This window comes from Chrysemys picta, chromosome 23 (genome assembly GCF_011386835.1).
Source record: "Chrysemys picta bellii isolate R12L10 chromosome 23, ASM1138683v2, whole genome shotgun sequence".
Lineage (NCBI taxonomy): Eukaryota > Metazoa > Chordata > Testudines > Emydidae > Chrysemys > Chrysemys picta.
The window spans coordinates 3296452-3321721 of record NC_088813.1 but is presented as its reverse complement, the minus strand read 5'-3'; the positions used below and the strand labels follow the sequence as shown (position 1 = coordinate 3321721).

Here is a 25270-nt window from a genome sequence, read left to right as displayed (position 1 = left end):
GTTCCACTGGGCGGGCTGGAGCAGGCCAACAGGCCATGAGATGGCAGGAGAAGCTGTGGAGTAATCTACTCCTCTTGTCCCCAGCCCTTGGCACAGCCAGGAGGGATCATTCAAATAAAGCTGCCCCTATGCAGACCAAACTTTTGGATGCTTCTCCAAACCAAATGTGACCTCTGACCTTCCTGAGGCCTGCCCTTCACTCCCTGAATCAGCTGGCTTGGAAGCACGTCTGGGAGGGGCTGGCTGCACAGAGAACACAGCTCCCTTTCTAGGGTTGCCAGGCATCTGGTTTTTGACTGGAACGCCCGGTCGAAAAGGGACCCTGGCGGCTACGGTCAGCACCGCTGACCAGGCTGTTAAAAGTCCAGTCAGCGGCGCAGTGGGGCTAAGGCAGGCTCCCTACCCAGCTCCACCCGGGTTCCGGAAGCAGGCACATCCCTCCAGCTCCTAGGGGGCTTCACGCACTGCCCCTGCCCCGAGCACCAGCTCTGCAGTTCCCATTGGCCGGGAACTGCAGCCAATGGGAGCTGTGGGGGCGGTACCTGCGGGATCTGCGGGCCTAGGAGCCAGACAGACATGCCAGCCATTTCCAGGAGCCTCCTGAGGTAAGCGCCGCCAGGACCCCCCACCGCTCACCCCCTCCCTGCACCCCAACCTCCTGCCCCAGCCCTGAGCCCCCTCCCATACCCAAACTCCCTCCTGGAGCTCGCACCCCATACGCCCTCCCGCATCCAGCCCCTTGCCCTGAGCCCCCTCCCACACTCCAAACCCCTTAGTCCCATCCCCCAGCCTGAAGCCCCCTCCTGCACCCCAAACTCCTCATTCCCGGCCCCACCCCAAAGTCCACACCCCCAGCTAGAGCCCACACCCCCTCCCACACCCCAACACCATGCCCCACCCTGGAGCCCCCTCCTGCACTCCCAACCCTCATCCCCGGTCCCAGCCCAGAGCCCACAGCCCCAGATAGAGCCCACCTCCCGCAGCCCAGTGAAAATGAGCAAGTGAGCGAGAGTGGGGGAGAGTGAGTGACAAAGGGAGGGAGGTGGGGCCTCAGAGAAGGCGGGGGGGCCCTCAGGGAAGGACAAGGCTGTTTGGTTTCAAAGTTGGCAACCCAATCCCTTTCGCCAGTCGCGGATAGCCTGGCTTCTTATCCGAAAGGGCCACGCCAGCTCTCTCCACATCTCCATATGGTCCTCCAAAGCTGGCTTCACTGGAGCGGCACCATGGTTCAGAGTCCTTGGATCTGTTCCTGGCTCTGCTACCAATTTGCTGTGGGACCCTGGGTAAGTCACTTCTCTGAGCCTCATCTCCACCTCCCAACCTCGATCTGATCTATTTTGCCTCTAAGCTCCTCAGTCTGTTCCCATGGAGCTGTGCAGTGCCCAGTGAAATGGAGCTCCGATCTCAGCTGGGGCCTGTTATTATTTATTGCCGGAAGCCCCAGTCATAGACAAGGACCCACTGTGCTAGGCACTGTACAAACACAGACCACAAAGAGGAGCCTACAGGGGCTCCTGTAATTCAGATAACACACACGGAGCAAGGGGTCTAGACTTCAATTTTAGAATTTGTTTAAAAAAAGTTCACACCAACCGCAATCTAAAGAGAAACGGCTTTAAAAAAAAAATCTGTGACAGCAGAGTTCTGCTTGGCTGAGCCTTCCCCTCTGCCGTGCTGTGAATTCAGCCTCAGCAGTAGGACAACCAGGCGGTCTACAGCCCCAGCCAGCCTGCTCGCGCTGTCCAAATGCAGTACGATGCAGAAGGAGCCCGAGAGCCGATGCGATAGAAAGCAAAGAAATAAATCTCTCCCTCTGTAATACTCCCTGGGGCTGGTCTCAATCCTGCAATTGGATCGATGTGGGCAGCCCCACACAAGGGTCTGCCAGAGTAGATCCAGCTGCAGCCTCGGGGCCCACATTGGCAGCATGGGAATAGCATAGGGTGACAGACAGCAAGTGTGAAAAATCGGGACGGGGGGTAATAGGAGCCTATATAAGAAAAAGACCCAATAATCGGGACTGTCCCTATAAAATCGGGACATCTGGTCATCCTAGAATAGCATTTTAACAGCAGACATATGGTTTGCGCCTGAGGCCCCTTTCGGTGGGTCTCAGCTTTGCCTACACCGCTGAAAAGTTCACCTCACTGCAATGCACGTGAGCTGTCCGGAGGTAAAAACACAGCGCAGACCAGACACATCCATTTTGGCGCACAGTAGCTAGGCCAGGCCAGGCCAGGCCAGCACCTGGGCTGAGTTTGCCTTTTTTACCTCCTGGTAAAACCAAAGCACCTGGCTTTCGCTGGGCTTTTCGCTCAGGATAGCTCATGGGCGCTAGTTCACCCGAGACAAGAAACTACCTTTTTTCTCAGTGAGGACAAGGCTTCACTTAATAAAAACAAACCACAAAGACACACAATCTCTCCTTTTACTGATTAACATAAAATCATGCTCCACCGTGATTTACACACATTATTAGCCTGGCGTCCCATAGGAAATTTCACCAGTGGGACCTGCAATTAATACCTGTAACATAATAGAGTTGATTATAATAATTGCCATGATAATTATGTGACACCCCGGGAAGGGCACAGGGAGAGAGCCTTGCACAACAGGCTCTTTGTCTTTACTTTTTTGTTTTCTCTCCAGCTTGCAGGTATCAGCCGGCAATGGACAAACCCTTTTTAATGGGCTCTTAATAATGCTGTAATTTCCCTTTGCAGTGAAAGTTTTCCAAACAGTCAAAGCCTCAAAACAAAGCAATGATTGTCCCTATTAGCATTAAATTCTACTCTAGGAGAGAGAATAAATCAAACATGGGGATTCAATTCAAAACAGAACTATAAAAAATCCAATAATGATTTTTTAATATTAATAAGAAAAATATATTGTTATGCACTCTTAGCATTTAAACTTCTAATCCAATCAGTGCAAAGTGCAGAGATAAATCACAGCAGCAGAGGAACCGGGAGCAGCCATCAAGCATGCAGCAATAAAACGCTGTCTCACAGCCCTGGGACAGACATAGGTTTGACAGTCTAAAAAAAAAAAAAGGGGGGGAGAGGTTGGGGGGCTTATCAGCCTGTCACTCCAGAACAAGCTTGTCCATCGCCTCTCTGCAGCTCTCCACGTACACCGCACGCCAGGTACAGAGTATGAAGGGGCTAAAGAGGCAAAGATGCTCCTCTCACCTGGAGACCCCAACCCAACCAAGTCCTATTTGTTAAGCTGCCACATGCAGCTGTTTTTGCTTAGTCTTTAGGATCATAAGACTTGCTGTACAACATCAGACCATGCAACCAACCCGCTTCCAACAGCTGATGGTGTCCAATGATACTTTAATGAGAGGGCAAAACTCCCCTATTATAAGCCACCTAGCATTGAGCGGCACTGTCCGTGTGTGGGGGGGCTCCTCTCCCCTTTGGCATTTAGTTTATGCACTGAAACATGCAGGTTGATATCTAAATACAGAACTGCAGGGATTACTGTTAAAACACACGCACACACACACTAAAGGAGCCTGCATTAGGCAGCCATCCAAGGGCCCAGCAAAAACTGGACACTTAGTACAGGTAGGTCTTAAATACAAAGTCGGTTTCAGTGGTTCTTTTGCTTTCTCCTTCCTGTATCAATTGTTGATTTCTTTGGCTGCCTTATCTTGGATGGCAGCACTGATACCTGGCTAGAATAGCATCTCTCAGGTTCTGTTCTCAGTACACAGGTAAGCACCTGGACTGTGCTCAGCATTTCAGACCTCATGCAGTGTGATTTTACAGCACAGGAGAGAAGCCACTGAATGAGCAGCTATTCTGTACATATATCACTCAAGGCCTAATCAGGTGAGTAGCACCAGCTCCCACTGACTTCCAACCAGAGTTATGGGTGCTCAGCACTTTTGAAAAGAAGGCTCTTCGTGACCACTTTCACACATTGCTATGTGGTTCATTGTAGAGCCATGTTTCCTGATGTTCCCAGGCTGATGCAGGTCTCTTTGAATTAAATGGGGAATGTGACTTCTTATTAGTGGATTCCTATGACATTTTCTCAATTTACATTGCACTGTTGCACAACACATCGAGTAACAATATACTAATACTTGTACAGTTTTAATCACAGGTTGTGAGCTCCCCAGGGCAGGGACCAGGCCTTCTTGCCAGTGTGGAAGCGCCTAGCACATTGTGGGTGCTACCATAAACAAATCATCGCCCTAATCACAGTAACACCTTACTGTAAATCATGGTTTGCTCACCTAGATCCTAGATGAGCTAATAACAGATAATGGTCCACAATTCACCCGTGAATCATCCTGGCGCTTCCCTTTGCTTTATCAACTCAAGCACACCACACCATGGCCTACTGTACACATTCAAGTAGGTCAGCAGGAAAGTTGATGCAAAAAGCAAAGACCTTGATAAAAAAATTGGGCAGATTCAAGGGCTCCCTGTTCAGCATGATGAGAACATGGCAGCACACCTCACAAGGCTCCATTAGGGTCACCAGATGCAGCAACTTGGAAGCAGAGGCTCACAGCCCTTAGTGCTAACGTCTAACAAGCTTCTTGAGTTGAAGGCAATTAACCCCAAAGTAGTTACACGAGTGTGATGCACCAGGAAATGGCAACGGAAGGAATGCCCTGGCAGGAGTGCCAAATGGCTCCCTCCCCTTCAAGGGGGAGAGAAGTAGAATCCAAACAAGAGTGACTGGCACATTTCAAAGGGAATAACTACGCCACCCACACCAGGCAAATCAGCCATGTTGTCCGCACATCATACTCACCCTGAGGATCAGGACCACCTGAAGAAAAGACACCTCAACAAAACTAAGGAGAACCCTGCTTCCTGAGTAGGGTGACCAGATGTCCCGATTTTATAGGGACAGTCCCGATTTTTGGGTCTTTTTCTTATATAGGTTTCTATTACCCCCCCACACACACACACACCACCTGTCCCGATTTTTCACACTTGCTGTCTGGTCACCCTATTCCTGAGTCTGGAGAACATCCAAGATACTGCTGACAATGACCAACCAAGGAGCAGAGAATAGACGGACAGACAGACACTCCCCCTACATCTCAGGATTGTTGTGAGGTGTAATTAACTCATGTTTGTCAAATGTTTCGAGATCCTTGGATAGGAGGCTAATAAAGAGGGAAGGATTATAGTTTACTAATTATTATTATTGCAGGTTTAAAGCCAGTGCATCATAAAGCATTTCTGCTCCAGCTTTCTTTCAGAATATTTTATCAGATGTTCTTGGGGCTGGAGACAGACCTGACAGAGCCTCATTATCACATTCCTGTTCTTGGCACTGATTGGTCAACTATTTAGCCACTTAATAATGCCTTTGATTACATCTCTGTCTCCATAGCGGTGGTTAATTTGAGAGAGACCAAAGAAATTGGCCTAGAAATGAGCCACTCTCATGTCCAGACAGTGATGAGCTTTATGTATTTTAACTTAAAATAAAAAGTGAAAATATTCTGAGCCAGGTTTTCAGAATTGCCTCAGCACACACAGAATGCGCACAAGCTGCTAGTCCACTCCAGTTGCACACATAACTGGGAAGAGAGCACACAGATGATGTCTAACTGGCCATCTCTGCATATGCAGATTCTGCAATCGCACTGCATTTATGTACACTGTGGTTGCATTTGTGTGTGCACACAATTTGTACTGGGCCTAAATCTTTGTAATGGGACAATATGGTCGTTGATCCACTGCATGAGCCAACAGCTCCATAGTATTCCAAGAGGCGCTTGAGGGCTCAGCACATCAAATCTTCAAACTGGCTGAACAACCCAAGTGTAGCAGGGTCTAAATAAGCGTCAGGCTTATAATGCCTAGAGCCACTGGTTCAACTCCTAGCAAGGTTAGCTCAGCCCTCATCACTTGGATATTAATAACCCGAGCTCCGTGCACTTGACCATGTGGGGTCTTTGGGGGTGAGCTTTTGTGCCTTTAAGATACGAGAGCACTTTTTATAGGAGCTGGGTTCCCCAAACTCCCTGTCGCTCTCCCACTGTTGTGAAACCTGCTGTCTGCTGCCCTGCCCCCCAGAGGTGGCTGCATTTCCATATTGCACAAGCACTGCCCGAGCAGGTCCTCAATGGAGATTGCAGCTCCCTGCTGCAGCACACTGAAGAGGGCACAGCCATAAAGTGCACTGGGATGATGATGACCAGGCATCACTCTCTGCACTCAGAAGCTGAGATTTTCTGGGATTAAGGTTCTTTCTCCCCACCAGACAGGGGGAAAAAGGGTGGGGAGAGCACCCTGAACAGTGGGAATCTCCTGGAGGCTGAGGTCTGGTTCTCTGGCCTGCTCTCTGGGGCACCCTGGTACGCAGCCATTCTAAGATGGACATGTTATGGGGCTCTGCGGCTTCAGCTGAATAGGCCTGCTGGCGGGCAGAGGGGAAAGCTCCCCTAACTCAGCTATTCCTCATTCTCAGCCACCCCAGCCGGGTTATTGCTAATGGTGGGGTGGGGGAATGGCCGGCAGCCCAGGACTGTCAGCGTGAAAGACTGGGTGTGGCGTGCAGGCCGAGGCGGGGAAAGCTGTGGGCCACACTGAAGGCAACTCGAGTTGGGCCCCTGAAGTCAGGTGAGAGCAGGAGGCTGAACGGCCAGCTGCCCTTGGATAAAAGTCAGTGTCAGACGTGAGGGAACGAATGAGCCCAGGTGGGGGCCTAGCTACCTGCCTCCCCGGAGAGAGACAATCTGCCCAGAGGTGCAGGCCTGTGCAAGGAGCATTGTCCCCCTCAGGGTGGAGAGAGGGCAAGGGAATTGCATTAGGTCACCCTGGGGTCAGTGTCAAGTTCCTGGCTCCCGGTCACACGCCCTGCACACCGGCCCGCATCCCCCCGACTTGCTCAAGCCCAGCTCCCAACAACCCCCACCCCTTCGGTCTGCTAATAAACCACGAGAACTCTGAGCTCGAATGGCTCCTTAGCACCCTCCATGCCGGGACTGTCCGGCCAGGAGCAGCGCTGACCACAGCTGCAGGCCCCACTCTGCGGGGCAAGCCTCACATGCTCCCATCTCCTCCCGACCCTGGGGGTCCGAGGCTCCTCCCTGGAGTTCAGTTCCCGGAGGGCCTGCTCCTCCCGCCCCACATGAAAGGAGCCAGACTCCCTGGGAGACAACAAAGGCTGCTCAGAAGAGGAACGGGGTGTCTAGAGAAATGCCAGATGAGCCGCTCTGCCCGCGAGGGCGTTGGGGCAAAGGAACACTGCAAGACCAAACCCAGGGAATGCTGGGGGTTGGGTGGGGGGGCTGGGGGCAGTGAACTTTTGAACCTGCAGTCTGGAGATCAGCGCATTACCTTAACACAAGTTAAAAATAAACGTCTCGTCTCTTTGAACGAGTCTGTCTGCAATTACAGCTTGGCATGTCTGCTTCGGCGCGTCTCAATCGCTGGCATCGCGCCAGGTGGCAGGCGGCTTCTAAGAACCCTTTTTTTCTGAGCAAATCAAAGGTGTCTGCTCAGCTTCTCTGTCTCGGCCTCCCCCGAGCTCCCCGAGACACAGCATGTTCTTCAAAAGCACCCCTGAGCTCCAGCCCCTTTGATACCCACAGCTCTACCTTCTTCCTTTCTCAGCCCCCTGAAGAGATGGGGAACTCTCCCCTCCAACCCGCCAAAGAAAGGGTGAGGGGCAGAGGAGGGTGGGGTCAGCCCAGGCGGAGGTTTGGTTAAGGGCCAGACTCCTGAGTTATTCACCCAGTTTGACTGTCACATATTTACCAGTATCTTCTGTGCACACCCACTAAGCAATTCTACAGATAGACAGTGGGTGGGTGTGTAAATGCACAAAGGGGAGGGGTGAGCATGTATATGTGGCAGTCGTGAGCACACAGGGTGAATATACTGGGTGTATGTGTGTGCGCACACAGATGGTGGTGTGTATGTTGTGTGTTGGGGGTGCTCATGTGGGCATGTGAACATGTGGGGAATGTGTAATATGTGCTTGTGTACGCATGGGCATTTCAGTGTGTAATGTGTGTACTTGTGTGTACTAATGAGGGTATTAGTGTTGTGTGTGCACATGGGAGTGCTAGAGGGTATGTCCAAGTGTGTGTGAGCAAAGTGCACATAGGTGAGTGTGTGCACATTCGTGTGTGCAGGTATGACAATGTGTGTGCACAGGAGGCTGCACTAGTGAGCGTGAGGAAGGCACAATCACGTGGGGTGTATTTACTTTGTACTGAATGTGTGTCACACTGATGTGTTGTAACCAGATCTGTGCTGAATGCCCAGAGAGCGTGGTGATGGGCCCTGGAAAAAGCACCTAGTTGTGATAGCAGAAGTGATATTGCCCCTCTCCTGTGAGTGTGTGCGTGCGGCACTGGGGGTGGGGGTGAGTGCTCCCGGGGGCTGGGGCCGCTGAGACCAGGCCTGGGTTTGGCCTGGCACAGGCGTCTCGCCATTGCTTGCTTTGCCACTCAGCCCTGACACCGAGCAGCTCCCTCATTGCTGAATACACATGTTCTGGCCTCCCCTGCTCTCGGATCCACATCAGCAGTGGGACACACCCAGATCTTGGCGTTCCCAGCCCAGTGCCACCTAGGGCCAAGGGGCAGTGACTCCCCTGCCCTTCTCCCCACACCAAAGGAAAACAGGGACCCTGCCATCATCCCCAAGTGCTGCACAATAACCACTACTGTGCTGGCTCCCGGAGGCCTCCCAACCACTTCCCGGGCAGGGCTGCGGGGAACATGCAGGGTCTGGGGGAGCAGTGAGATGAGCCACATCTCCAGGCTGTCCTGCTATAACAACACACCGGAGGCAGTGAGCAGCAGACGCAGAGCCAAGTACTCAACCCGGGAGCAGGGCTGGTCCATTCCCTCGACTCCTCAGCCTTGTCAGGTTCCACGCTAGGAAAGCTCTCCTTGATCCCAGCACACAGCCGGGAGGAGTGCAAGGACAGAGGCGTATGATGAGGCTTCCAGCCAGCAGCACGGGATGCAGCTCTCCAGAACCAGAGAGAGGCTGATGCTGGGGATGAGAACAGGAAGACAGGCTGGCGTGGTGGGTGCTCAGGCAATGGAGTGTGTGAGACAGAGGACTGCAAGAACTCAGCTCTCCCTGCCAGACATTAACCCACCTGGGGAGTTAGAGCAAGGAGCCAACACTCCTGGGGTCTATTCCCCCCTCAGCTAAATGTGGGCTTTGCTGCTCTGTGCCTCAGTTTCCCCTACCTCAGCAAGGGCTTGTGGGGAGGCATTAGCTGCTGCTGTTCCCTGCTCTGGGAAGCTGGGCTCTCCCTGTTTGCAAGGGGAGGGTGCCCATGCCTTCCTCTGTGACTGCATAGCGCCAGCACCATGGAGCCCTGATCCCAACTGCTTCTACAGTGAGCGCCTGTGTTTCCCCTTCCCGGGGTGAGGCAGAGACAAGGAGAGCAGCCTCTCTCCTCTGCCGGGTGAAAGCAATGTCTGTGTCGGGCTTTCGGCTTGCCTTGCTGGCAAGCGGCCAAGCCAACACATAATAATGAACAGATGCCGTCCAAAATGAGCTTCAGCAGCAAGCGGGTAACCTGTTCCAAGTGTCCTTCTGTAACCCAAAGTGCCTTTCACCTCGCACTAGCCAGGCACCTTCAGCAGGAGAGAGGAGCGGACAGGAAGCGTCTGGCTAATTAAAAGTAATGTGAGCAGGGACAGGACAGCCCACTGCCGACAGAGAGGGGGAAATAAACACAGCTGTGTGGGCAACAACTACTTCCTGACAGGGTGCTGCCCTGGGGGGCACAGCAGCAGGGTTGGAAAGGCAGCACCCCCCAATTCCATCACATGGCATCATACTGACATCATGGGTCAGCAGGAAATCCACTGTGCAGACCTCTGCTCTACTGGCCACAGACCCTTCTGCTGCTGGTGTCTCCATGTCTGACCCCTTCCACCCTGGCCAATATCCTGTCTCCCCATCCTAGTCCCAGGCTTTTCCCCTATCCAGTCCTAGTCTCCCTCCAACCTAGGGCCTTGTCTGTTCTTAGTTTTTCCCCACTGGCTCCCAGTCCCAAACTCCACCCAGGCTGCTTCTCCCAACTGACTCCCTCTGCCCCCAGCCCAGCTCATATTCCCTCCCTCCGCAGTCATCACACAGCCTAGCCTAGCGTCCTCCCCCACCTTGCCCCAGAGACAGCAGGACAGCACGAAGAGCACAGAGGACACCTCTCCCTACCCTCATTTCTCGCGCCCAGAGTCGCATCAGTCCCCAACAGCTGGGAGAAGCAATTGCAGGGGAAGTCCTGTTCAGCCACTGCAGCTGGCCTGCAGCATGCCGAGTGCAGGAGGAAGCTACAGAGAATTTAGCTGCCAAGTTCTAACAAGTCTCTACTGAGCATGTGCAAACTGTGATTGCCTTTATAAGTGTATAACTGTGGGTGTTTTTTCCATGAGAACAGTAAAAGACACATCCCTGCCACTAGGCTCAGCCCCCTGATAAACTCCACGTCCTGGGTATAAAGCACGAGGCACTAGCACTTCTATAGAAACAGATGAGTTTTTTTAACGTCAGCAAAACGACACATTTTCCCTCCTTTCATTCTGGAGAGCAGCTGAACCGTTTTCGCTGAAACTTTCCAAAACATTCAGCCTGAGGCAGCCACCCAGAGTGGAAAGCTTCAGCCCAAACGGCTAATGCTTGGTAAAGTTATAAGAAACTGAAAACAGGGTCTGATAATGGAAAGGGCAAACTTAATTAAAGGTGGCAGTACCAGCTCCACTTCGAATAAAAGAATACCAGAACTGGGGGAGAGGTGCAAGTGATGTAAGAGGTAAACGGGGGTGGCTCCTAAAAGCTGACCTTTGATGGGTACTGGGAGAACAGAGCAGCCCACCCTTCCACAGGCAGTAGGGGAGGGAGGATCTGTTGCTTCCTAAGGTATGTGCCCCACCTATTCCGAAGGAATCCACGCTCCTTGCCTTTCTGCCATCACCACTGGCCTGCCAGGAGATGGACCATCCTGCTCCGTGAGAATGTGCTGCGAATCACTCAGGGGATGGGACACTGTCTGTCTGTGAGGCTCTTTGCTGGGGCAGATGACGCACAAGAGCACCGCTGAGACAGAAGGCAGTCCAGTGGTCTAAGCACACCACCCTCATTGTGTGTGGAGGGAGGATGGGGGACCCTGCTTTTTCCTGGTTTCCCTCTTGCTCCCCTCCCTGCCCCCACTGAGGATATCTAAAACTAGAGGCCAGATCCTTGGCTGGAGTAAAATGATGTAGCCCCATGAGCTTCAATGGACTGATGGTGATTTACACCAACTGAGAATGTGGCCCTAGAGCAGTAGGCAGGGTGCACAGACACCATTCCCAGCAGGGAGCGCCACTGGGAAATCACTCTCCAAAGGGCGGCAGCACAGAGCAGATCCTGGGGCCCGTTCCTAGTACCTCAGCACCTTTAATGACCTGGGCCCTTCTGCGTCAGAGCAGCCACCGTGCTGAGCCTGAACTGATCAGAGTCCAGCCAAAATATTTACAAGGCCTTTTAAGTAAAATTCCAAATGCCAGGAAATGCATTTCCCAGCCCAGGAATCTGGCACTTGCCTCCCAGTGTCAGGCTGCAGCGGGCGAGGAGGAGAGACAGCGGGGGAGAGGCGGCAGCAGACTGCTGGAGAGCGACCTCCTGGAAGTGCTCCTTCTAGTCCCCAGCAGCTGAAGTGTAGTTTATATTCCAGTGGTTATTAAAAATAAAGGAAAAAGCGAGCTCAGAGCAGAGCAAGCTGTTCATTTGGAGCCTCTCCCTGGGGGTTAATAAAGCCCCACTCACTGCTGTAGTATCATTTTTATGTTATCATAAAGCTGGACCATTTAGCAGGTTTGTGTTACTTCAGCAGTTAGCGCTGCATGAGAAGCAACTCAGAGGGGAAAACGGCTGAAAACCTCCCCGCGAGCCCAGAGACGCGCTGTGGGGAGGAGGGGAGCCCTGCCAGCGAGGATTTCTTGTGCTCATACCCCAGCTGTCCTGCCCCCGCTAATGGGCTCCCCCACACACAGCTAGACCCCAGGGTTCAGGAAGAGCTGGCTCCATCCCTCCCCGCACTTCGAGAGGCATTGTCACCAACACACAGCTCTGAGGGATGGCCAAGGGATGCGACTAGGGTGCTCAGAACATCCATAGGACAGACTGGGGCAACCGCGCTTCATGGGGACGCCGGGGGGGGTAGTGGGGGTCCTGGTGCCAGCAGCAGCAAGCGACCCAGTCCCAGCCCGCCACGCCCCAATCCCTCCCCGCCCCCATTCCACCTCTTCCCCAAGCCTCCACCCTGCCTCTTTCCAGCTTCTGCCCCCTCCCCTGAGCGACACTGGGAGCTGGCAGGGTGGGCTGGGGCTGGGTCGTTCACTACTGCCAGCACCACGTCCCCTGCTAACCTCCTAGGCCACCCTGGACCCTGCATCCCCCGGAAGCACGGGGCCCCCAAAGCACAGGGTCTGGGGCGGTTGCCCCAGTCTGTCCTATGGATGTTCTGAGCACCACCAAAAAATGATACAAACCCTGGCACTCGCTAACGTCCTGCAGCCCTGGGAAATGATCTCCACATATGGAGAGGAAGGAGAGCAGAGTAAGGGAGGCACGGGGACTCTCAGTGGCCAGCCGTTGCTGCTGAACCGGCTGCCCAGGAGCAAAAGTAACTTTGCTCTCAGCTGCACAGGGGCTAATGGGAAGTTGAAACAACCTGGAGCCTGGTGGATGGCCCGGGGGTTGCAGCATGGGCCCAAGAGAGGCAAGGGCGTTTCCCCAGGGAGGGGGCCAGATGAAGAGAGTATTTGGACTCATGAGGGCTGCCCAGGGACAGGCACCCCAGGCTCAACAGCTCTCCATTAACCCCCTCACTCCCTGCCCCACCTCTCACTTCAGCCATTCCGCCCCTCATTCCAGCCTCTCAGCGGTGCAGACCCTGCCTGCCTACAGGAGATAGCTGCTCCCAATGTGCAATTTTCAGCCCTTTTGCTAACCCCCATGCAGACCTCCAAGGGCTTAATCACTTCCTGACAGATCTAAGTTATACCCACATAAAAGCAGCTGCATAGGAGGTTACAGCAGTTTAACTAAACAGGTTTAAAATCACCCGGGATAATGGCATGCGGCCCAAGCCCCCAAAACACCCTCCTGGCAGGTGTGGGTGCATGGAGATTTCAAAGCAAGCAGAGAAGCGAAGGGCTCCTTCTCTCCACGCTGCGCCAGCTCTTGGTGCTTTGCGCTGGGAGGAGCAGAGAATGGGCGGCAGTGGGCTGCTACCCGTCATTCCTCCACCCTCCTGGGAGGGGGCGCTGTGTTCTAGAAATGCATCCATCACATTATAAGGCCCACTGCATTACTCACCTCGCTCTTGCCCTGCAGCGGGGTAGGAGGGGCCACACTTTACTCAGCCCAAGCTGAAATGTCCCACGCAATTGTCCCTGCCCCTATGCAAGCCACCCACTTGCCTACGGCTGCAGTGCTGTTCGGCTGAGGGCAAAGTGCACCATGGGACAGGGAGGGCTCAGAAAGGAAGGCAGTCGGCACTGTCAGCTGGTGGATGGCTGCTTGATGTAGCTCTGATTGCTTGAGTGTTATATTTTGGACGTCAAACTTAGAATCAGAGCTGCTGCCTTTTGACGGAGGGTGTTGGTTTCCCATTAACAAGTGGAAAGCGTGAGCTGGAGCAGAAAACTTCAAGCGCTTTGGAATTGATAAAATAACTCCCTAATTAAGCAGAACTGTCAGTCAGAGGCCCTGGCTGCCCCGCACTGGGAAAAAGCAGCAGTTTCCGGCACACGTGCCTGGCATAACTGCACAGGGGGGGTGCTGCCACTCACATCACACACTGGGGGTCCCCAGGACATGCCCCTGAGCGGGACTCCAGGGCAGAGCTCCCTTTTAACCCCTGGAAGCAGCACAGCCTAGCGGGCTGAATACAATGGAGACGAGGAGCCAAGACTCCTCTGTCCCATTCCAAACTCTGACTGTGAGCAAGTCATTTAAATACTATGCCTCAGTTTCCCCAAATGTGAGGCAGGGCTACTGCCACCCACTCCATAGGAGGGGATGTTAATGATTGCAAAGTGCTGTGTGAGACACTGGATGAAAGGGGCTCCCAGGAGGTGAGAGGAAATGTGCTCTCATTATTTGGCTGCTCGAGCAGCTCTTCCCGCCCTTAGGCTCGGGCAGGGGCAGAACACGGCTTCTGAGCAGTCTCATCTCCCCCGCAGGCTCCCAGACCGACCAGCTGAACTCAGATCCCTGTGCACTGGGCTTGCACTCTCTCATTGCAGAGGCAAAGTCCACTCAGCCAGAGCCCAAGGACACTGAAACGATCATCTTGCGCAGGGGAAGGCTGTGCACAGGTGTGTATCAGGCCCAGATCTGGGGCAGGAGGAAACGGCAGTGAATGCTAAAGAATGCCCGAAGGTCGACCAAAGAGCAGCGTGCATGCAGGAGAGATTCCCAAAGACACCCACCTTCCCTTTAGTCGCCATACGCAGCAGGTTAGCCCTGAAAGACGTATTCAAATCCTGGAGAGCCCCCTTCCGAACAATAGCTCTGCCGAGCTCCAGGCATGGCTCTGTGTGGTGGTGGGGAGGAGAAATGCTGCATGTCTAGTGGTTAGAGCAGGGTAGGCGTCAGGACTGCTGTGCTCTGTTCCCAGCTCCAAAAGGGGTTAAAGCTGGAGCTCCTGGTTCGGTTTTTGGCTCTGAAAGGAAGCCCAGTCTAGTGGTTAGAGCAGGAGCCCTGCACTTCTATTCCTGGCTCAGGGTGTCAAGTGGGCAGAGAAGGTCAGGAGTCAGGATTTAACTCCCAGTTCTAGCACCGCGCAGCCTGGGGCAAGTCACCCAGGAAATGAGGCTAGAGTTACCCCTTTCTCAGCAGCCTCGCCCTTGTTCAGGGCAATGCACAGGGATCATGACACTTGCACAGGGAGCTAATTAAAGGCAAAGCCCTGTTATCTGAGACCCCCGTCCCACACTGCTGTCGGTAATGAAACGCTTTAGAGCCAGGATGCCTCTCCCAGGCTTGGGGCAGGAGGGGGAAGAGCAGCCTCTGCAATAAGCAGGAACAGCTCATCACTGCACGCTTGTCTGGCCGCTACTCCAGGTGCGCCCGCCGCCAGCACTGGTGCCAGGAGACGGGGCATTCAGGGGAGCGTAGCCCCATTAGCACGGTGGAGGGGGCTGTGTGTCGAGGGGAGGGCATTCCCGGGGAGCCAGGCTTGGCTCTGCTGGGGCAGGAGGGGGAGGAAGGCAGCTGTGCTGCAGGCTCGGGTTAGGGACCTGACAGGACAGTGTCCGGGGCAAGGCCTGGGAAACAGGGTGCAGACAGAGGCTGGCACTGTGGGGGGTGTGCTTCAGCCTTTCACCAGCTCCTTCCCAGCCCCCGCTCGCAGCCGCAGATTAAAGGAGCAGAACCGGTCTTTATTTCAGGGAGAGGGTGGAAAGAAACGCTGTGCCAGCTCCGAGCAGGCCAGGCTCTCTGACACGCTACATGGGGTGCTGCATGGGAGACAGCAGGTCTGCCATTGAACCCTTGGCACACTGGCACGTCACAGGATCACAAACCAACACCCTCCGACCCCCAGTTCAGGTGTGGCTGCTGCTGGACACGCAGGACTCATTGACCCCGGCCAAGAGAGCCCAGTGGCCTGGCTTAGCACAGCTCCATAGCAGCCTTGCTTCTTCGGCTGCTGGAGAAAAGGAGAAAGCGGTCTCCCCCGGTGCATGCAGGGCTCACTGCGGGAGCACAGGACCAAGAGGTTCAGCAACCACCACGAGAAGGACAAGGAGACCAAAGGGGTATTTAGCACATTGATCCAAAGCACACAGGGGCTGCTACAGCCCCCCCAACAGCAAGCACAGGCAGGGAATGTGGGTCCAGAGTGCCCGGATACAGACAGGGAGAGAGCCATGTACCCTCCCAGGGCTCCTGGCTCGGGGGGGTATTGGAAACCCTGCTCTTCCCAAATTCAAAGGGCCACGTGCACCAGGGAATGCTGCTGTCAGGTGTTCTGCTGCATTCGTGCTCACTATGGGGCCTTCCCGCTAACTGCAACACGAGGAACTGGGCAGGCGGCTTGCCGACAGCTGTTCTTGTGTGGGAGGTGTCAGACACGGTCTGAATGTCACCACGAGGCTGCAGATGAGTCGTTACTTACTGCAGCTGTGCCACACTGCAGACAAACCCTCCTGCTCTCAGCCCGGGCAAAAGGCACAGAAACGCCACGAGCCATGGCGGGAACTATCTGCCACCTACAGGGACAGGTCAAACGGCACTCACCCCCAATCCCTTTACCAAATCCTCTGGGTCATGGAACGCACCCGGCTGCCTGGGATCCCTTTGCCAAGCAGGGCGGATAGGTCTGCCCAGACAAACGGCCCACTAATGCCCAAAAATGGCTGAGCACATGATGGATCCTTTGTTCCTGCCTGTCCTGAGCAGGAGTCCACAGGCCTGCCCTATGCTCCTCAGAGCAGAGCTGGGAGAGGCCCCAGAACTTCGGCTCTCCGAGTGAACCATCCTCTCTTCTCCCTCAAGGCAGGTGCTGGGGCTCTAGACCCCATCCTGGCTCCAACCATGCTCCCCGCTTCGCTGCAGCATTGTGGGTTCCACTGGCTCCTTGCTGGGGTTATTCCCCCCCTCATCTCTGTGGCTATAGCATCCACCTCAAACGGGGGGGGGGGCAGTGTGGGGGGAGGGGGTGTCCAGCAGCCACATCTGGCCAGGTGAGTCACTCTTTCCCAGATTGCATGCCTGTCTCAGGGTGTCATTCCCCAGGGAGAACATGCTCCCACAAGGAGGCCATGCTCCAGATGAAGCCCCTTTCATGCAAACGCTTGATTAAATCAGTGATTCCCTCGGGGCTGGCAGCAACACAACAGGGTCTTTGCTCACTGGCTCCACATGCTGCTAGAAGGTGCACGCGGCGCTGTGAGGGTATGTGGGTATACCTCTCCAGAAGGTAGGGGAGACCCTCCCTGCCCCAAAGGGCAGATAAGGAGATGCTCTCCCGTCTCTGGGTGGGGAACGGAAGCAGCAGAGCAAGCTGCATCATGCACAAGTGCTCCCTAGTGGATGCTTTAGAGAGCACCAGCCCATCATGCTACGAAGTTGTCTGGCCTCTTAGCCGTGGGCTGCAGGGGGCCGTGACGTACAGACAGCGAGGTACATTGGAGGGAATGCTGGGGATGGTTCCCGATTCTGACACCTGCTCTCCAGACAGGAAGCCCCTTAGTCCTCACCCTGTCCAAGGTTGGGCTGCAAAAGCAAGAGTCACATTCAAGCCCTTACTGCTGCAAGGCCAAAATCGCTGCTCATCCCGACGTTTGCACGATTGCAAGCCCAAACCTGTTACCAGCTCCACCCTAGTGGTTTGCGCAGTGCCCCACTGTGCTGGTCTGAATCCTCCCACGTCCCACAGGGACCCCCTTTGGTCGTTCCTCCTGCTTGCAAGCTGTAGGCAGCTCAACCCCTGGTGCTAGCATGTTCCAAGGAAAGGCTTTGTGCCCCGCTCCAAACCTGGCTCTCAGCCCACACACCACCCTCGGCCAGCGCTCTTACCAGCTGGGATAAAAGCTTCCGCTCATGGGCAATTTCCACCTCCCATATGCCACATCAGTGCCAGCACCATGCGACTAGAGACACAACCTTCAACCCTCTCAGTCTCCTTCTAGCGAGCTCATCGTTTGCAAACTTGACAACTCCTCACTACTGCTCCCACCCTCCCACCATAGCAAGAAGAAGAATCCTTTATCCTTCCAGGAGCCTGTACATCTGGAGATCATACAGCATTTTTTACACTTGTTAAATAACACAAACATCCCAGAGAGCTGACAAAGGGATAGGAAGGGAATCTCTTTATCCATTACTGAAATGCAACCACCTCTGGGGTGGAACATGGCAGCTGCCTAGGAGCACCCAATAACATTTCAGTTCCCCAAGGAAGCCCAGCGCTCACATCCTCCAGTGATGGAGTTTTGTGGCTCTCTAATGACTACCACTCAGACACCTTTCCAGTATGGGACACATTTCCCCAGCCACCTTGTGCTGTCTCTGGCCCTTCACTGGGAATTCCCTTGATACTTCAGTGGGTGTGTCTGCCACCAGTCCCTAAGCACTGATTTCATGTGCTCTTTGGTCAGAGTTCCCCACATACTCATCACCCTACAATTTTCTCCTTTACAGTGGAAGCTTCTCCTGGGCACATATCTGTAAAACAGTCTCATTCTCCTCTGTTCTATTTAGGCTCCTTCTCCATCAGGATGGGCTTAAGGTTAAAGCACTGGACTGGGACTCAGGAGATCTAAGTTTGATTCCTGGCTCTGCTACACATTCCATGTGTCAGTGTGAGCAAGTCACTGCCTCTCTCTGTTCCACCATCTGAAGAGTGGGGATAACAATCCTTCTTTTGTCTGTCACGGCTACATAAAGCATAAGCTTTACGGGGCAGAGCCCATCTACACAACCCCTAGCACAATGGAGCCTGTTCTCAGTGGGGACCTCAGGGACTATGCTAATATAAGTGACCACCAGGATATCTGCACACCTGAGCTACTGGAGTTAGTTCTTCACAAAGGTCTCAGAGCAGCCAGGGACATGGCTCAATGGTCTCAAGTTGCAGTGGGGGAGGTCTAGGTTGGATATTAGGAAACACTTTTTCACTAGGAGGGCGATGAAGCACTGGAATGGGTTCCCTAGGGAGGTGGTGGAGTCTCCTTCCTTGGAGGTTTTTAAGGCCCGGCTTGACAAAGCCCTGGCTGGGATGATTTAGTTGGGGATTGGTCCTGCTTTGAGCAGGGGGTTGGACTAGATGACCTCCTGAGGTCCCTTCCAACCCTGATATTCTATGACATCCCCCGGAGCCAGAGCAGCCCAGCCTACAAGTTATTAGGAGGAGGTGGGGGTAGGCTCAGCAAGGACAGAAATGGGCCCAACTCCTCCTGACCCCAATGGGAGCTGGGTTTGCTAATGCCAGGACAGAGTTTGGCCCATCTCCCACAGCAGCCCTGGTATTAATGAACACACTGCTTGTTATCCATAATCACACTGGAGGTGACAGGGTTTAGGGGAGGGGTAAAGCGAAACCACCTACTAGTTTACTGACACCATCTAGACACAAGGCAATCTCTCCGCTCTGCCAAGTGTTGCTAACACGAGGTGTGTCTCCAAGTGCCCGTCATTGTGTAAGTGCCCTTTCCTACTGGGCAGGGTATTGTGACAGACAACACCTCAGCCGGCAGGTGCGACTGAGCTCAGCACAGCCTCTCCCCCCACCGCTTGGCTCCAGGAGTGTCAGCGTAACACAGCTCCACAGGAAAACACAGTAAGAGGGGATCGATGGTTGCTGACAGAAATATTTAACAAACCAAAGGCAACTGCTTGGAGTGCTGCCAATGAAACCAAATCCAGAGACCAGAGGGTTGTGTGCGCGCACATGAGGGAAGGGAAGCACAGCACCTTCTGCGGGGAAAGACCTCAGTGCCTGCTCCCTCTCACAGCGCTGCAAGACTTAAACCCTGCTCTCTACATGTACAGTGAAAGGCGCCTCACAAAGCCATTTCTACGGAGCACACCTGTTTGTGAAGAGCCTTCTGCCTCGCTGTCGTCAGACACTTAGCAATGCTACAGCCGCTCTGGGCAAAGCAGGCATATTTAGCTCTACGACTGTAGGACAGGACTCCCCTGATCTCACCTTACTGATCACGCAACAGAAGCACATTATGCTGCTGGGCAAATCCCGATTGTCCATGTAACCCCCCCCACACACACAGCGCTGGGGATTGGCAGCGCTGTAATTAATAATGCTCTAATGCTCACATATGGCAGGCAAAGACGGCTTCTAGCACAGCACCAATTTTTATCCTGACAGACCCGGAGCCAAGACCGCTGTCACATGTCTAATTCCAGCTCTGCTGGCCACTAGCCCTGCCAGCATCTGACAGAGGTGAGCCAGTCACTTCTCATGTGATAAAGTAGACATGGATTTCTCCCCTCTCTCCCAGACCTTGTTCTCAGACTCCTTCCTCTAAAATGCAACCCAAGAACAAAGATTTATAACATAACCACATGGAAAAAAGGGAGGGAAGGGGCAAGTCTCTGGTGTCATTCATTTGAATCAGGTTTCAATTCACACCAACAGGAGACAGAGTCATGCACACACAAGCACCTCCCTGCTTCTGCTGCCCAGGGTCCTTTCCAGATGGGCAGGTGCATGGGCAGTTATAACACAAGGGCAGCAAGAACTCAGGGCCAGAATGACCCCTCCTCCAGGCCATTCAGAATGGGTGAATGGGAGCTGCTGTGGCCAAGTTAACCCGGTAGGGATCTCCCTGCTAACACACACAAGGCAACAAGAACCTTTTCTCTTTTCTCACGCTAGAGAAACTGGGAAAACTTGCTGCTCCCCTATATGCAGATGCACAAATGTAGATAAGAAATTTCTCCAACACCGGCTCTAGATGAAAACGAGAGCTCTGATCACACAGAGAAATCAAGCTGCCTGTCCCCTAGTCCCCTAGCCACACATGCACCGATATGGCCCCCACATCACATGTGTCGCCTTAATGAAACTCTGGTCACAAGCAGGGACCGAACAGGTTTTTCTGATGGCACAGACAGAGAAACTTGTCCGATCCCTGCATGGAAATAGGCAGCTGCAGGCGCAGCCCCTGACCACACAGATTAATTCAACACAGCCTCCCTGGTCGCACACATGGATTTAAATTAAACTTGGCTGGCGCCTGCGGGCAGGGAGGCGCGGGCACAGCTCTGGCCCCAGGCGGGGGCTGTACGTACCTTCCAGCCGGCAGAGCTGTTGCTGTCTCCTTTATCCTTAAAGTAGGGGACGTATCTGACCATCCAGTCGTAGATCTGGGACAAGGTGAGCCGCTTCTCCGGGGAGCTCTCGATGGCCTTGGTGATGAGATCCGCGTAGGACAGGTTGCCCCAGGCATTGCGCCGCGAGTTTTTCGCCTTGCGGAGCTGTCCAACATCCGCCCCCAGCGAAGGCAGCGCCGAAGCGGCTTTGCGATCCGCCACGGCTCCCGTGTTCTCCGAGCCCTCTGCCGCTCCGCCGGCCGCGGGGGCTCGGGAGCCACCGGCTGCCGCCGCGCCTCCGTCCTCCTCCTCCCCGGGGAAGTCGGGGTGAGGCAGCGGCCAGGTGCAGGAACGGGGCCGGCTCTGGGGTTCAAAATCCGGGTCGATTTCAACCTGATGCGCCTGCCGCTTCTCTTCCATGTTCCCCCCGCTCCGCCTCCCCCGCGGAGTCACGGCAGGTTTCCGCACGGCCGGGGAGCGGGAGAGACGGCGGGGAGCGGACCGGGACGAGCGCTCACGGCAGAGGCAGGGGGCGGGAGAGGACGGCAACCCCCGGGGTCGACCCTGGAGTGCAGCGGGGAGGGGAGAAGAGGCCCCGGCAGCGGGGAGAGGAGGCACAGCAGTCCGAAGCCGAGCGCCGACACCTAGGAGGCAGATGGCCCCAGCCCCATGGCAGCCAGCAGCAGTGTAACGCGAGAGCTCAGATGGGGGGCTGCGCGATGGGGGCTCCCGAGGCAGGGACGGGCGCGGAGCTCCCCCGTAAGGAACGGCCCCAGTGCCGGGGGGCTCAGCCAGAAGGGCATGGCTGGCGGGGGCTGGAGAGGGCGGCTGCATCCATCGGGGCCAGGCTGGGAAGCGGGGGGAGGCTGTTCAGTCAGCAACAGATGTTCCGGAGCCCGGGCGGCGTGCGGGAGAGGAGCCCTCCCGGGCAGGCTGCGGGCAAGTGCGGGGATCCCAGCTGGTCACCTGGGCAAGTACCCTGGCAGCCTGTGGCGCGCTGAGCCCGGCTCTCTCACGCCGGCCCCCTCGGGAACACGGAGAGGAGGCGAGATCAGGTCATCGGGGGCTGGGAGGGCAGGGCTCCGGCGGCAGGCAGGGCTGCCCCCTCCTTACGGCTGGGCTGGGCGCTCCCCGGCAGGTGGGTGGCAGGGCGGCGGAGCCGAGGCGGACATGCTCACGGCCGCACGCACCTGGCAGCGGCCGGCTCCCGGCCCGGGACTGGCGGATCCCGCCGCCTGCTTCGCCGTCTGTGCAAAAGTGGCATCCACCGCAGCCGAACCCGAGAGCGGCCAGACAGCGCGGCTCGGGCGGGCACACGTCCCGCACCTAGCACCTGCCGGCGCCGCGGGCCCCCGCTCCGCGCTGCGCCTGCCCCGCTGCCGCCGCCCTGGGCTGACGCCGCCTCTCTCCCGGGACCGGGCTGGACGGCACCATGCTGAGGCGGCGGCTGCCCCTGTCCTCTGCGCCGTGCCCCGCGCCGCCAACGCACCAGCAGCGCCCGCCACCGCAGCCGGCGGCACCTCCGGGAGGGGCGGGGCGCGGGGCGGGGCCAGCGGCCGGGCTGTCCCCGCCCGCCTCGGCCCCTCCCCAGGGCTAGCGCCGGAGCGGGGCGGGGCGGGCGACTCCCACCTCCAGCAGCGACCCCGCCCCCCACAACTTCCCCTGCCCCCCCCACTGCCCCACCCCCCACGCCAACCGCCTGCCCCCTTCCCCCCCCCAATTGCTCCACCCCCCACGCCAAGCACCTGCCCCCTTCCCCCCCACTGCCCCACCCCCCACGCCAACCGCCTGCCCCCCCCCACAACTGCCCCACCCCCCACGCCAAGCACCTGCCCCCTTCCCCCCACAATTGCCCCACCCCCCCACACACAACTACCCCATCCCCCTCCCCATGCCACCCCAGCACCAACTGCCCCTCTCCAACGTCCAGCTCCCCGCCCCCCGCGGCTGCCTGGGCTCCCCCGGGCAGGCCTCAGTGGGCCAGAGGGCGCGTGCTGCTGCCCCCCCGTTACAGCGGCCCGAACCGACCGCCCCCTTCTCATTGGAAGAACGCAGCACAGGCCCGGCCCATCGCGCTTTCCCATTGGGCCGATGGGAAGCCTCCTAACGGGGCGGGCAGACAAGCCTCGCTCGCAAAGGGTTTCCGCCCACCAATGACGTCAGGCTACCAGCTGTATCGGTGAGTAACCCAGGGCAACGGAGTTTCGGAGCCAGTCAGAACGAGGCCACAGCCACCGCCACTCCCTTCCGCTACGGTCCCGCCCAGTGTCCCGCCCCTTCGCGTTAGATCCTGCCCCCATAGTCTCCCGCCTACTGACTACAGAGTCACGCCCCTCACATAACCCCCGAGCCCTGCGCTCCACAGACCCCGCCCACACACAAACCCTGCCCACTTGTCATTAAGCTCCGCCCATATATACAAAGCTCCGCCCACTCACCGAAAAGCCACGTTTCCCAACGAACATATAGCACCGCCCCCACAAGCCCCCCCTTCCCTGCGCCAAGGGCCCCGACATTGTGCAGAGCCACACACAGTCCTGTCCATATTCGAGAGCCCCCCTGCCCCCCCCACAAAGCCTCCCCACATCTGAGAGCCCCGCCCTCCCTCAGGCACACACAGTCCCGCCCATATTTGACAGCCCCCCCCCGCCCCACACACAAAGCCCCCCCACATCTGAGAGCCCCACCTTCTCCCCCAGGTACACACAGTCCCGCCCACACACAAGAGCCCCACCATCCCCAGCACACAGAGCTCAGCCCCTGAACCAGCTGGGGTCAGCGGGAGGTGGAGTTTAGCTCAGGCCCTGCCTGTGCGTACAGACCCCCAGAGGCCCACAGCAGGCTCAGAGCCCTGTCCAAAGGGGGTCATGAGGGTGAGGGGTCAATTGGTGGGTACCTGGGTGCACGTGACAGGCACAGTGGCAATCCCTAGATAGGACAGACTGGCCAAGCTACATGAGACATGATCCGCTGCTTGTACCTACTGAATTTCCAGGAGGGCCCGTCCGCCTCAGGAGGCCCCTCACCCAGCCTAAGGGGAGGAGTCACTAGACCCAGGGTTCAAATAAAGTTGCGGGACAACAAATGACAAAGCAGGAACAGGAGTGAGGGTTATAGGGTCAAAAGCAGGGAGCCAGAGGGTGACACCAAGCAGAGAACCCCAGACAGTGCCCACTGCTCCTCGAAAGCATCCAGGGAGCCAATGGAGGAGCTCTGCCAAGATACACAATCTGAGAGGAGCAGAAATAGGTCCCACAGTGGCAGAGCACCTCCCCATCCTACAACCTCCTGCTGGTATGGTGGATGGCCACCTTGGTCAGTGCCAGGAGGAGGTCTTGCGACTTCATGGGGCCATTGATATTGTCTGTGTAAATCAGGAAGTGTGTGGAAAAGTGCAATCAGAATCTAAGGAGAAGGTTCTGAAGGAGTCAGAAAAGGGGTTGTAGCCTGATGCACTCAAGATAGATGTGTGCCACGGTCTCCTCACACCACAGAAGGGGCAAGTGTCAGGGAATGGGGTGAACTGTGCCAAGTACACTCCCATAGAATATCAGGGTTGGAAGGGACCTCAGGAGGTCATCTAGTCCAACCCACTGCTCAAAGCCCCCAACAGATTTTTACCCCAGTTCCCTAAATGGGCCCCTCAAGAGTTTAACTCACAACCTTGGGTTTAGCAGGCTAATGCTCAAACCACTGAGCTATCCCTCCGCCCATCCTCATGGTTCTGTGAAGGAACTGCCAACTAATATCCCCAGAGGGCCGTGGGATCAAGGTGGAGTACAGGCTGACCCACCAGGGTTCCTCACCTCCACAGATGGTAGTACATCCCGCCGCTTGGTGTCTGGGCAGGATACAAGGGTGAGGAATTGAAAGGTGTGGCGCATGAGCATGTACAGCTGTTTCCTAGGCACAGTTTGAAAATGGACTGGCTGCATGTCACGCAGCCAGATCAGGTTATGTAGAGGGGGCAGCCGGGGCTTGTGGGGCCCACTTACAAGGTCCGGAGGGCCAGGGCTGAGGGGCGGGCAGGGAGCACCCTCCTGCAGGACCCGCTCAAGGAAGGCCCAAGAGGCTGGTGATAAAGCTGCTCTCACCTCCTGGAATATGTGCTGTGGGGTGCGAGGGGTGGAGAACTATGTTCTGGTCAACCCCCCGACCCCCACCCTGGGTTCCACCCAGTCCCCCCGGTTGTAGTCCAGGAGGTCTCCAATCCTGGTGGTACCTGCCAGGACCAACCTCTGGCACACCAGCATCAAATCAATTGTTTGCCTTTTTCCTGTACCCATGAGGCTAGCTCAGCGCCCTTAGCCGAAAGGCCTGGCCATGCAGCAGGTGGCTGCATTTCACTGCAGCTGAACGAGCGTAGTTTGTAATGTGCCGTAGCATCTTCTGGGATGAAAGACCCTCTATACTGGGACCTGCCAATGAAAGTGCTCTGTAAGAGCTCGATGTTATTATTACACAGATGCTCATTATAAATTATTATT

The 25270-nt window shown here is 55.9% G+C and overlaps 1 protein-coding gene across 1 annotated transcript in view; it reads right to left on the bottom strand.

Annotated features, from left to right (window-relative positions):
• Window positions 1-24537, bottom strand: part of FOXO6 (forkhead box O6) — a 95576-nt gene extending 71039 nt beyond the window's left edge. Inside the window, exon 1 of the mRNA XM_005286247.5 lies at window positions 20763-24537. Coding sequence (XP_005286304.2) covers window positions 20763-21617 — 855 coding nt within the window. The 5' untranslated portion in view covers window positions 21618-24537. The remainder of the gene's footprint in view (window positions 1-20762) is intronic.
• Between the last annotated feature and the right edge of the window lie 733 nt (window positions 24538-25270).